The sequence below is a fragment of the Charadrius vociferus genome, unplaced genomic scaffold (genome assembly GCF_000708025.1).
Source record: "Charadrius vociferus isolate BGI_N301 unplaced genomic scaffold, ASM70802v2 scaffold46, whole genome shotgun sequence".
Classification (NCBI taxonomy): Eukaryota; Metazoa; Chordata; class Aves; order Charadriiformes; family Charadriidae; genus Charadrius; species Charadrius vociferus.
This window is the reverse complement of record NW_009648710.1, coordinates 625,524-638,995: the sequence shown is the minus strand read 5'-3', so window position 1 is coordinate 638,995 and position 13,472 is coordinate 625,524. Positions and strand designations below refer to the sequence as shown.

General features: G+C 35.9%; 1 protein-coding gene across 1 annotated transcript in view; it reads left to right on the top strand.

Annotated features, from left to right (window-relative positions):
- LOC104287831 (chromosome unknown open reading frame, human C16orf62) overlaps window positions 1–13,472 on the top strand; it is a 56,935-nt gene that overhangs the window by 21,736 nt on the left and 21,727 nt on the right. Inside the window, exons 16-26 of the mRNA XM_009886564.1 lie at window positions 1,415–1,526; window positions 1,731–1,847; window positions 2,186–2,239; window positions 2,658–2,738; window positions 3,577–3,639; window positions 4,664–4,749; window positions 5,810–5,890; window positions 8,587–8,650; window positions 10,808–10,906; window positions 11,692–11,769; window positions 12,940–13,054. Coding sequence (XP_009884866.1) covers window positions 1,415–1,526; window positions 1,731–1,847; window positions 2,186–2,239; window positions 2,658–2,738; window positions 3,577–3,639; window positions 4,664–4,749; window positions 5,810–5,890; window positions 8,587–8,650; window positions 10,808–10,906; window positions 11,692–11,769; window positions 12,940–13,054 — 950 coding nt within the window. The remainder of the gene's footprint in view (window positions 1–1,414; window positions 1,527–1,730; window positions 1,848–2,185; window positions 2,240–2,657; window positions 2,739–3,576; window positions 3,640–4,663; window positions 4,750–5,809; window positions 5,891–8,586; window positions 8,651–10,807; window positions 10,907–11,691; window positions 11,770–12,939; window positions 13,055–13,472) is intronic.

Sequence of the window (13,472 nt, the reverse complement as noted above, 5' to 3'; positions counted from 1 at the left end):
CTAAGAAGTGTGGGGAAAGTGCAATTTTAAAAAATACGATGTGAAGATACTACTGTATCAGAGTGGATAATGTGGGTAAAAATAATCCACGTACTCTGCTCTATTGATTATTTTGTATAAGTGTTGATTTGTTTTGTGAAACTTATTTCTAAATCACCTTTTAGCATTTCTCATTGTAAAGATGGGCTAGGTGCCTCCTCTTCGTGCCTGTTTGCTCTTTGAAGGAAGGAATAAATGAGTATAATGGGGGGGGGGGGGGGTTAAAGAAACATTTTTGGGGCATGTCTTTTTTATTGGGAAGTTGAGAGTTGAGTAATCCGGTTTAGCACAGTAGTTTTCATTTAAAGTGGAGTTCTGTGCTTTTATATATTCTCATGACTGTCAAAATATTACAAAGCAAGACACATCAGTATATAAATCTTTAAATAATCTCAGTATGTTCCATGAACTGTGTTGCAGCCATCTAAGTGAAAAGTGACAGCCTACTTCTCTGTATTGCAAAGCATGTATCTAGTGAACTGGAACTACTTGCCTAATGATAAAATGCAAATTCCAGTCAAATTGCGATGGGACTACTAATGCTCAGTCAGAAACACAGAGGATGCTGGGCTATTTTAAGCACTCCATAGAATTTCCCTCAAGGTTAACTGCCCCATATTCAATCTGTCTGTCTTGGACTAGTGAAGGACACAGTGGCGCATGAGGCAGCTTCTCTGCTAACTCATGGCTGCCTTCGCCCAAAGGAATTGCCTTTTGAATGATACTAGATTTTGTTTCTTAGGTTTGCATAATAGTATCACTAAACTGGGTTTTACACTAACGTAATGAGTTCACTTTTCCATCAGTAACTTTGGCTTGATAGTAATACAAATAAGTTTCTGAATGATTAATCATAAATGTCTAAATATGTCATTGCCAGTTATTGTATAATAATGACTGCTTGGATTTATTTTAATCCTAACAACGCAGCTGCTAGAAATCTCACTTTTATAACACAAACATGTTTTAATTCTGTGAGAAAAAACTTCAATAGAGATTTACCATGCCCAAGTATACTTCTGACCTGTGCTTAAAAAGAGCGAGTAAGTTTCTAAACATGTCAGCTAGTACTGGTTTACTTGATCTTTCTAGCAAACTTCTGGTAAAATGATGGCTTCAAAAAACTTGTGTGGAGCGAGTATCCTACAAGCTGGGTTACCTTTTCCTTAACTGATGGCTTGAAGTTTTCTTGTTTAGCTTATGCACTATTACTCCTCATCAATGCAAGCTCAATGTGTTTCTTCCTTCTCCCTTTTTAAAATTTAGAATACGTGCTGGACAGTTGTTCGTCCAAGGAGTTCATATTAGTGTGACTGAAGGGACAACAAACTTTTAGTTGATGTTAGGCTTTATTGATTTGTTATGTTCATTGCAGTGCTTTGCTGTTGAATTCAGTAATGTCAGCATTCAGAGCAGAGTTTATTGCTGCAAGATCTATGGACTTCATTGGCATGATTAAAGAGTGTGATGAGTCTGGATTCCCAAAGGTAACTTTTTGTATGTAATTTGTAACAATTCCTGTTTGTTGTCTGACAGGGTTCTTTATACTCGTAGTTGCCTATAAAACTTGCACATTGTTTAAATAAAAGGTGGTTTGATCCAAAAAATCTTTCCTCAGTGTACCTGCTAGAGCAGTGTCAGACAGACACGCATCTTCTGCTTTTAATTTAAAACTTCTCATTAACTCTCAGCATCTCCTCTTTCGCTCCTTGGGATTAAACTTGGCATTGGCTGATCCTCCTGAAAATGATCGCCTTCAAATATTAAATGAAGCCTGGAAGGTTATAACAAAGCTGAAGAACCCACAGGTGAGTTATTTTCCGGTCTGTTTCCCTACTGATTCTGTATTTAGGGCAAAACTGTAGCCAGTTGTTCGGTAAGTGTATGCTTAGCATGACATGGTTTACCTTTCCTAGATAGACACAGTTGCCAAAAAATATGATATCTGGTAATATCTTTATATGATCCCTGCTTTTCTGAGCTCTACTTAGATACATCAGCAACTTTTGAGGTTTGTTGTTAGTGCTAGATCTTTAGGTCTGCATGAATCATACCTCAGGAATTATTCTTTTAAGTGTAATTTTGTAAGTGTATTTCTCATAACCTCCTGTAAATATTGGTAGTCATAAGACACCTGTATTTCTAGGATTATATCAACTGTGCTGAAGTGTGGGTGGAGTATACATGCAGACATTTTACGGTAAGTGATAATTACTTTGTTTCCTTTGAAGGTTTTCCAATACAAATTAAGTGGCTGCATTAGCAGTTTTATTAAAAATGGAAAAGCTGTGACTATTCGATGTAAGTGTGTAAGACTTCAGTAGTGAATGAAAAAGTGTATTTCCTTTCATGACAGATGAATAGGGACAAAAGATAGAGCTCTGAAGGAGTCTCGACAGCTTCCCAGCACTGCATATTCCTTATCCTTTTATTTTAATGGCAGATGGACAAGTTTAAGGGTTTACTGGTGCTATAGCTAAAGTTCCTGGCTTAACTAGAGCTCCGTAGAAAGCTGATACTTTGGCAAATGGAAATAAATTATCCCACTGGTCATCAGTGACTTGATTTATGTGCCGATTTCATTACTGTATTTTGTAACCTCATTTTTTGCTATACAGAAGCGAGAGGTCAATACAGTTTTGGCTGATGTTATCAAACACATGACTCCTGATCGAGCATTTGAAGATGCTTACCCACAGGTAAAGAACTTATTTTGTGAAATCTGTAAAAGTCTGATGTGCATTTTCTTAGATGAAATTAATTCTTAAACATTGCTGATGTCTCTTACCACAAAATAATTATTTTTAGACACTGGCTATAATTTGGGAAGCCTTTGGAACAGTGTGGTGCTGTGATTTGTTCATCCTTTTTTCAATGCTCGTCAATCTTTCAGTCCAGAGAAATGCTAAACCAGAATGATTTGTGTATTTAGAATTAGCAATAGTTAGCTCCTATGTCAACAGTGGTATTCTCTTGAAGAAAATTAGCAATCGTGGCAGGCTGTTTAAACAGAATTAAACCATAACATACTTAATGTCTACTTGATGTTCTTAAGGCTTCAGTGAATTATCATGTCCAGTTTTTGAGACTGGTGAGATATGGCTTAGTTAAAGAGGTTCTAAAAGAAGGTTTTTGTGGTTAGATAAAGGGTAGATAAAGTGCCTACAAAAGAAGATTTAACAAACTGGTTTGGGGTTTTTTGTTTGTTTGGTTTAGTCTAGAGGGCTGGAGGACATGCAGACTGTAAGTCAGAAAAATCTGCAGAACTATAAAAAGGAAAGAACAAATAAAGCCTGGGCAGGCTCGTCAGCCTCTGTTCATACGAGTTCTGAAGAGCATGTTGGAAAAGCACCTGTTAGGAACAGCATAGCTATATTTGATCCTGCTTTGGGGAAAGAAATTATATCAATGAATGCCTGAAGTGTCTTCCAGCCCAGTTTTCTATGAATAACTAGAGAAGAATAATTTCTGGTGTGGATAGTCTTAATTTAACATGTATTACAATCATCCCTCCTTCCCCCTTTTTTTTTCTTTTAGCTGCAGTCAATTATTCAGAAAGTGATTACCTATATCTATGACTTCTCTCTGCTTTTTTCAGTGGTAAGTGATACTCTTTAATAAATTTTTAGGAAGAACTGTTTTGCACTGTTTCGCAAAAGAATTTACCTGACTTGGATATTTATATTGTTTGCAAGCTCACATAATAAGAAGACATTTTTTCAAGTAGATAAGTGCAGAAATGTTTTGAAAGCTCTGTGCTGATTACTACTTAAATATTCGTTATTCCAACTCCAATTTTCTATGCTTTTTTTCCTTAGGCTGTTTGTTACTATGGCATAAGTGACAATCAATGAAGATACAATACTAATTATTTGCGTGTGTGTTCATGTAATTCTATGTTATGTTATATACTTAACATGCTGTATCATGGGGCTTAAGTTTATCATTGAAACAAAGTGAAACTGAGAGAGGTCAGAGACTATATATGAAGTAGAGAAAGAGGAACAAAGACAGCGGGTGTCAAAGTACTGAAACCAGTTGAAGAGTGAAATTTAAGATTGATCCTGTGGATTTGGAGTCAAGTCTTGTTCACAAATTGCTCAGATATTTCTGAAAAACTTACCCTACCTTGAGATGATACAGAAACTAAGTATTTCAGTATCGAAACAACCAAAACCCTTGTCTTTGAAGACAATTTGAATGTCTCGGGCCTTCATAAGTTGCCCTGAATATGTGCTAAATGGTTGCTGGCCTGTGGCTTGTTTTCATTGGTTTTAATACCCTGCCTTTTGTTCCCTTAGATGTCTGAATTTGTCATGATCTTAAGCTGTTTCAAGCGTATGATTGCTTTTAAAAATTTTGCGACATTTCATTCAAACAGTTCTGTGTTTTGTGTTTTATCCTGGATCTCTGCTGTCAATGAATTGACACACCTTTCAGCCATCGGTGCTTTTCCATTTGTTCTACTCTTTCATTCTTCAAGATGACTTACTGTCTTCAAAAAAGATTAAAATAATTTTAACTGAAATAGCTATCATTATAAAACTTATTCAAAATATTTATTGCTTTACTGTGTTGTTTGTAAAATACCTAATTTTACTTTTTTTTGCATTTGTAATTTCAGGAGAAATTCTTGCCGTTTCTGGATATGTTCCAGAAAGAAAATGTGAGAGTGGAGGTTTGCAAGTGCATCATGGAATCTTTTATTAAGTAAGTGGAGAATATTCAGATTAAATGCACTCTGGAGGATTTGGGGAATGTATTGAAAGATTGCTGGGGAAAATGAGTCATTATATAGGCCACTTAGCTTGTGAAGGTGTTCCAGGCTATGGGAAAAAAAAATTGTCAATTTTGTTAATCTATCGATTGACTGTTTAACTGTTCACGAAGAACGCTTAAATTGAAGTAATCATATTGATGCTGACTTGCTGTGGATTATCAGAATAGTTGTTCTCTGAGCTTTTTTACATTTATGTTGCCTTAGTTGGTTTGTGAAATTTCTTTCATATTCCAGCTGATGTGACAGCACAGAACTGTTACCATGGTATAATGGAGGAAGAGAGACAGTCCCTTGTTACAAGCTCCATTGTGTAGAAAAAAAATTTCCTCAGTTGAAAACGAACTTAGAAGATGAGGCTTCATCTTCAAATGTTGTAAAAGTCAAACAGTCCTTTTCTTCTCAATTAACAGGTTCCTTGAAACATTTTTTTCTTTTTCACCTTCCCTTCAGGCTATTTATATACACTGCTAAGCCCGCCCAAGCCTTCTCTTCTCTAGGCTAAATAGTCCCAGCTCTCTTGGCCTTTGCTCACTGAGAGATGCTTGCAGCCCCTTAATCATCTTAGAGGTGCTCCACTGCACGTGTGCCTTTGTACATAAACGTGACATTTATCCTTCCTGTCTGTCCATCAGTAGATGAGAAACTATATTACTTCTTCTTAGTTCTAGGATTGCTTTGTTTTGACATTCTTAGGGTACCTCAATTTACCACGTTTAGTGTGTTGTGTCCCTTAAGGAGTCAGGTTCTGTGGCTTGGCAGTAAAGCTCCGTGTATTAAGATAATATTTCTTGACTGGTGTTTGTTGGAATTGTATGCCGATTAACCATGTTATCTTTGGAGTTCTGTTGGTTAAAAAATGAATATAAAACTTCTGTAGTGTCATACAATGCTGATGATTGGAATTACACATTAAATTGGTGTTACTCTATTAGTTGTTTTTCATTTTGACAGACCAGAATTTTTCATTGCTTTTTCTAAAACATTTTATAGGCATCAGCAGGCATCTACAAAGGATCCCGTTATACTCAATGCTCTTCTGCATATCTGTAAGACGATGCATGATTCTGTGAAGTAAGCTTAACTTTACTCATACTAATAGGTATAGTTTATGCAAAGTTTGGCTGCTTGGTGTACAGTTTCCCACTTCTGAGGCTGTTTGTTTCATGTTGGATTACGGCATGAATCCAATTAGTGGTGAGGGAAGAGCTGTGCAGTGAAGTGGCAGCACATACCATTTGCTCTTTAATTACTGCTTTATTTGGAATACTGAAACAGAATTTTAAAAGGAAAGTAGCAATGGTGTTTTAGAGTTTTCTAGTAAGGCAGAGACACAAAAAAAATCCAATCTTTTAAAAATATTTTTGAGAGTGAAACAAACATAATCTTTGAGTTATACTGAATAATGAACTGTTTTTGAGATTTAAGTGAATAAGTAGCCGTTAAAGAACGGATTGCAATACTCAGTTATACCTTTTCTGGGCCACTTTTTTCAGCTATTACAAAGGGGTGTGAAATCTTTAGAAGAACACTTAGAAGATCTCTAGGAACTTGAGTATGGGAAGCTAGAACAGAGGAAAAGCTCTTGAACCATCTGTGTCTTTCCCCAAATCTTCCTCTTTTCCCCTTGACTTTGAGTGCTGAGGTGGTTAGGGATCCTGTGTGCCCTCGTGCACCCTCACTGTTTGAATAGCAGTTGTGTATAGGTCAGGATGTTTTCTCTTTTCTGTGCCAAATGCCTTCTGATATGCCCAGTTCTCAGCAATTATGACTTGACAGTCTACCTGTAATTTCTATTAATATTTGTTTTAAACAGATTTATAAATAGGAAAAAAAGGGGGTTGTGTGCCAAACTTGGACTATGATAATTTTCTTTCCATTTTTGTAGTAATTTGAAGTAGAGCATCTTAGAATACTGGCCAGATACTTGTAAATCAAGCTTCCATCACATTCAGTTGTGCAATGTGAAAAAGAGTTGTAGTTCATAGGTAACTTGTAAAAAATATGCAGAAATCAGTGTCTGATTGAAAATAGAGCCAGAATCACAGGGCTGGAAATTTTAGATGTTAAGAGCAAAAATCTCCTTTTTATTCTTCTAGTTTGGGTTGAATAGAATTGTAAGCGCACAGTTTCATTTGGCACTCTAAGCCCACAGCCTCTTAGTATGGCAGATCCTGTAAAGGAACTTTTAACTTTCTCTGCCTTGATATGCCATGAGTGCAAGATTTATTGCCAATAAAGAAATCAGATTTGGCATGTAATTCCATATTATACCAGCTAGAGTGCTTTATTTTGGGTTAGAGCACCTTATTTGGCTGTATGTTGCACTAAAAGCCACTTCAACCTTTAAATAGAACAGGATATTGAAGCTAAAACAGCTTATTGAAAAAAATTAAGCAGTTTATGGCAATCCATATTTGGCACTTCCTCTGACATCTTGCCAAAACAATTTTGATAGTTTGCCGAGATCCTTAAAATCCCTTAAACCAGCAGTTCTTTTAGCTGAGATAAGATGGTGTACATCGTTAGCTTGGTTCTGTTGTGTCATCTCTTATTGGCAAATCATCATAACTTCTAACTATCTTAAAGCAACTCCTGCATCTATTTTCACATCCTGGTTCAGGAAACTCCCAACCCGTGGCGCAGGGCTCGCCGAGCCCCATAACAGCTGTTGGAGGATAAAGGCTGTTGCCTGGTAGGGGTCTGATTCAGAATTGAACTGGAAACCTATAACTGACCTGGAGATCTCATTACAAGTCTTCTGAGCCTTTCAGAGCCCATCAGTTGACTGTTTTGATTGGCAAAGCACTAATGAGCTAATCATGCTGAGATTTTCTTTCCTCCTTTACTGAATTTGTATAATAAAACTATTGTTCTCTTCCCATCTGGTGTCTGAGCTAGGAAATTGGTAACTGATATACTAAAGGTCACAGCTGGAGCCAAGTGTATGATACTAAAAGGATTAAATTGTATTAGTTAATTGTGATTTAACTTCTTGTTCATCCATTTTCAGTGAGACAGGTTTGACTTATTGGATTTTCATGTGATGTAAATTTGTTTCAAATCAGATTTGGACTCTTGCTGTAGAATAGGTATCTGTAATAATCTTGAAAATAAACTTTTACATATCAGTTTACTTCAGTTCTTAATGAAACATCAAAAAGGCAGCACTGTAACAAGGTGATGTTAATTATTTTTTAAATTATGTGGCAGGGCTAGTAAAAAAACAAAACAACCCCCCAAAAAACCAAAACAATAGATTGCTGTTGTTTCTAAAATAAATACACGAACTGTTACATATACTATTTAAAGTGTATTTTAAAAGCTTTTCCTCTTAAATAGGATAACTTTCTTCTAAGAATAAATTCACTAATTTCTTTAAGTTTTTATAATCAGTTCCTACTCAAGTTCTCATGTTGTAACACAAGACTGAAGCCATTTTCTTACTGCAGTAAAGAACGTTAGCTTAGCTCTCTTCTCCTCATGCCAAAATCTGACTTTCTGTACAATCTAAAGACACTCTTAGAAGTTTTATGTTTTTTTTTTTTTTAATTTGGAATGTAGTTTGGTGCATGGTGGATTAGGTGATACTCATATTAAAATTTGTTTTATTGCTTTCTGTCTAAAATTACAAGCTTAGTGGTCTTAGTGTGCAATAAATATTGTATATGGACATAACATTATATAAATTAGTATGTATCATTTGACCCTTTACAGATAAATAAGATAAGCAATATCCTAAAATTTACTGTATAAATTTTCTCTTATAGTGCACTAACACTTGAGGATGAGAAAAGAATGTTAGCAGCTTTGATAAATGGATTCATAAAAATGGTGAGTGACAATTGTGGGCAACTGTTGGGGTGTACCTTATAGCTCAGATTTTCATGAGAGCCCCATGAGAAACAGGTGCCGATGTAGCTGAATCAGAGACTGTCTGTCTGACTTGCTTAAGACCGTTGAAAACCCCAACCGGTGTATTTTAGTGAAATAAGTATGCATGTCTTGAAAGGAATATCATACAGTGTTGAACCTGACATGGTGCAATACAAGAGTTTAAAGTGCACATGTTGTTTAGTTAACCATATTTTCTGCTAGTTTTTTAAATCTCCTGTAAAACATGGTAAGTGTTTAAAAGTTAAACAGCAATTTGTCTTGCATATTATAGCATCAAAGAGGTCACTGATGTATCATGAATGAAGTCCCACTACCCAGCTCTCAATGGAACCAATACCGGCTTTAAAGAACACGACATAAATATAACTCATATGTTATTCTTATATCTGTTTATGTTAATTTACAAATAAGATCATTTGTATCATCAAAAATTCCAGTTGTTTTGTCTTGAAATTAATTTTTAACCCAATACCAGCTTTAAGAAACATGAAATAAATATAGCTTGTATGTTATATCTGTTTATCTTAATTTACAAATAAGTTCATTTGTATCATCAAATTACTAGTCCCCAGAAATTCTAGTTGGTTTGTCTTGAAATTAATTTTTAACCCTTCCCTCCCTCTTATCCCAGTAAAATCTTTTGTTCTTGTCTGTTGCGTTTGAGATGTCAGGTTCTTTTAGGGAGACGTTCTCAAGCTCTTTTTTATTCTCTATCCAGGTACTCTCAATGCTTGGCTTTTCTTTCACATAGTCAGAGCTGACAGGCTTTGTCTCTACTTGTCCTCTTTGTTCTTTGTTGCAATTTTATGAATTTATCTCTAGATGGATTCTTTCTCTTCAGCTATAATAATTTGCGATTTAATATGTTTTTAATATATTTTTTCATTATTAAGCTTTATATGCACTATAATATTGTATAATTTCCTTTAGGAGGATTTCCCACATTGAGTAATATTTGATGTGGCTTTATAGTCTTGGTTTAGGGGCAAAAAAAATCCCATAGCAGCAAAATGGCTAGTTATAAGTTTTAAACCAGCACATATTAAGATGTGGAGCGGAAAGCAGTTGTAACAGTCGCCCTTAAAGTCAGGCTTTTTTTGTGAAAATTTTATATTTTAAGAGAAGGTTTTTTGAGGCTAGGACTCAAGAATCAGCAGTTGTACAAATAGAGGAATGGCACAGACAGTTGTCTGCAATGTAAGAAGCAGTCCTTTGTTTTCTGGTGCAGTTCATTTGATCTTTCGCTGTATGGATTAAATGTAATTTTTATTTTAATTCTGTAAAAACTTCTTTTGCATGTGGCTTGAGAAATAATAAGTAATGCAACCTTTACTTCTACTGGAAAAGAATTCCATTTGAATACATAAATGTAGACTGCCTGGAGACTGTTTCTCTTACTAGGCTTTTAATTGACAGCTGAGACACTCCAGCTGACAGCACTTGGTTTTTTAAAATCTGGAGGGTTGGAAGTAGGGTGTTCTCACACAAGGGTTGGTTTTGATTTCTCTTCTTTCCTGCCAGCATGCAAGGTTGCAGGCTTTCGCCATACTATATAAGCAGGTATTTATTAACTAAACTCGAGGAAAACCTGCTTTTTTTACTGGTGTATCTAGTTAGGATAATGGTAATTTCTCTTGGAGGCCCTTTAGCAACTAGAAATTACAGGAATCTGAATACAGATTCACTGATCTGTTTCTATTTTTCTGGGTTTATTTTGTCTTACCTTTTTAAGTATGAACTATACCAAAACTTCCAGAAAGAATCAAGAGTTCTGCTAGTTTTAAAAACACCTTGCAAATCTAGATTTAAATTTGGTTTTCTCGAAATCTGTAAAGTGGAAGATCGTGTGGAGTATGAACAAAGAAAAAAACAGCAAAAATTTGAAGTTTCCCTGAGGGTTAAGTATTGGAAAGCAGACAGTTAAATGGACAGATTCTCCAGGTGCTGTTTTGTTGTTAATGGTGGGGATTTTTCTTACCAATATATGGGGATTTCGGCTTGTGAATATCTGTGGTTTATCTGCATGCAGTTTTATATTTCTTAAAGTTAATGGCCTACAATGGTAAAATCTAGGGGGGGTGTTGTCTTTTGTAGGTTTCATTTGGCCGTGACTTTGAGCAACAGCTGAGTTTCTACGTTGAAGCCAGGTCAATGTTTTGCAATCTGGAGCCTGTTCTAGTCCAGTTGATTCATGTAAGCTACAGTTTATCTGCATTATCATAAGTGGGGATATATTTGCAGTTCTGCCATTCTGTGCCCAGATTATTGGTCTATGTCAAAATAAGTCTGAAGTCTTTTTATCAGGTGTTTTTAAAGTAGACTTTGATCTCCTCTCTCATTTACCACCCCAAACTCTCTGAAGTTCTTGCTTGACAGGCATGCATGGTATCATTGCAATGAAGAAAGCCTGCTATCTTTCAAGAGATTTCACATTTATTAAATAAATGGCACTTTTGTGCGTTCAGAATTTGGGTTCTCTCTTATATAATCCTCCATCTAGGAGAGATTAAACTCCGTCTCGCTGCAGATTGGGATGGTTAATCTCTATTCTGTATTGAGTCACATGTCAGGTGAGCATTAGCTGCATCTGATTCCTTTGCAACAAGGTATCTTTTCTTAAATCCTCTTATTATTTTGGGATTTTAATCGGTGTGTTAGCTAGAAATAATTTTTTTTTTATGCCAGGAAGGAGGTGATGACAGCACTATAGCTGGGAAGCAAGGGAAGATCTGAAGCCTTGAATAAATCAACAAGCCTACCTTTACAAACCTTCAGAATCATACTTGCTTTAAGGAACAGTCACTAAAATTCTACAAGTAAAAACTGAATAGCACAGTGAGGGCACACTATATCGGGGTCCCTTTCAACAGTTTCTGTTCTCTAAATGCATGCAGTAAAACATGCAGCTTGTTATGTGCCACTGACCTAATAAATCTGTTCATTTTTCTTAATTACTTGCTTTTGGTTTTCATGTGTAGTCTGTGAACCAACTAGCAATGGAAACAAGAAAGGTGATGAAAGGAAATCATTCCAGAAAGACCGCTGCGTTTGTCAGGGTAGGTCTGACTCTGATAAACTTTAAGCCGGCCTTCTTGGCAAATAACACTGTCTTCTGCCACCTAAGTTTATAATTTTTGCAAACACAGTATGTTAGTGTTTTTTGACACTGTAGTCTCGTTTTTCTCTTGTTACCATTGATCTTTACTCTCTAAAGATAAATGTTGCTGTTTAAGAAAAAAAAACCCCAAAGCATCTAATAGCAGCTTTGTGTTTAAAAAGAGCAGCAAGATCAACTCCGTCTCCAAAGGAAGATTCATTGGAGAGGTGTTTCTGTGAATTCTAGAAAGCTCAGCTTTTCAAATTATATTTGAAATAAAATACTTAATTTCTATGTAACTCAATCACAGAGAGAATGGGAGATAGGGGGAAAGAATATATTTAAACTTCTGTCTCATAGTATCGGTGTTGGTATGCTGAAATCAGTATTTGAATTTCGTATAAAGTGCTCCTTTCAGCTTTTGTGCCTCTGAGTCTATATAGATACGGTCAAATAAGCTTTGAACTATGCACAGGCTATGCTTGTGTTCCCCTCTTCTCACCTGAAATGTAGCAACTAAGATGTCTTCATCTTCATGTGTTGTGAAGGTATTTGCATATGCTACCATTAATTAATGGATTTTTGGTAACGGCACCTGTGCATGATGTCCTGGACGAAGGATGGCTAGGGTGACACTGGCCAACTGTTGTACGCCTGGGAGCCACTCTCTCCATCTGGGTGTTTGGGCTGCTGCAGGAGGTCCCAAGCTGCAGCATGCTGCAGTAGATCTGCTTCCTCCCAAATAACACACAGTGCTTCTGCTTTGACCAGTTGGACAGAGGGACTGTCCCTGAGGACCAGTAGTCTGCTTTTCTGGTTAGATTTTGGTCCTGAGCTGCAAGCTGGTTACTTGAGGAGAGAGGAACTCTGTGAGCTGAAGTCATTAAGTTTTGAGCTAATCTACTCATAATAACAATAATTAACAATAATAAATACTGTTATAATTATTGAAATAGTAATGAGAGATTTGAAGTTCTGATTTTCGATTCACATATTTGCTTTTTATTGGAAGTCTTTCCCAAAACTGATTTACAGATTTTGATTCCTGATCATGTATAAAATCAATACTGATTACCGTAACTCTGAGTTAGGAATTTTCTTCAGTTTCATTTTTTTTTATTTGCTTTAGGCTTGTGTTGCCTTCTGCTTCATTACAATTCCATCTCTAAGCAGTATTTTCACACGTCTTAATTTGTATCTACACTCTGGACAGGTTGCTCTGGCAAATCAGTGCCTTTCACAAGGTAAGGCTCAAATTTGTCTACTTTAAGGTTCCCTTATTTCAGAAATATTTCTAGTTGTGAGTAATAACTTTGTTGAAATCCCAAGTCACATATTTATGATGTAATTAAAATATAGCCCTGTTTCAAGCACTGTTACAGTGATTGTCATATTAAAGCAACCAATTCTAACACTAATCCTGTGATCTAAATAACCAAGACAGCTGACTCTAGTTGACATAGTCATGGCCATAAGGTAGGTTGTCCTAAATTACTTAGAAATTATAGAAAGCATGGAATTTTTTTTTTTCCTGCATAATTATGCAAGTGCTCTAATAACAAATGACGTGGTTTATTGTAACTATGGAAAAAGAAACTAGTTCATCTGTGTAGTAGTTCACAGACTGACAAAATCCTGCAAAAAGCTCAAAACAATTAAAAC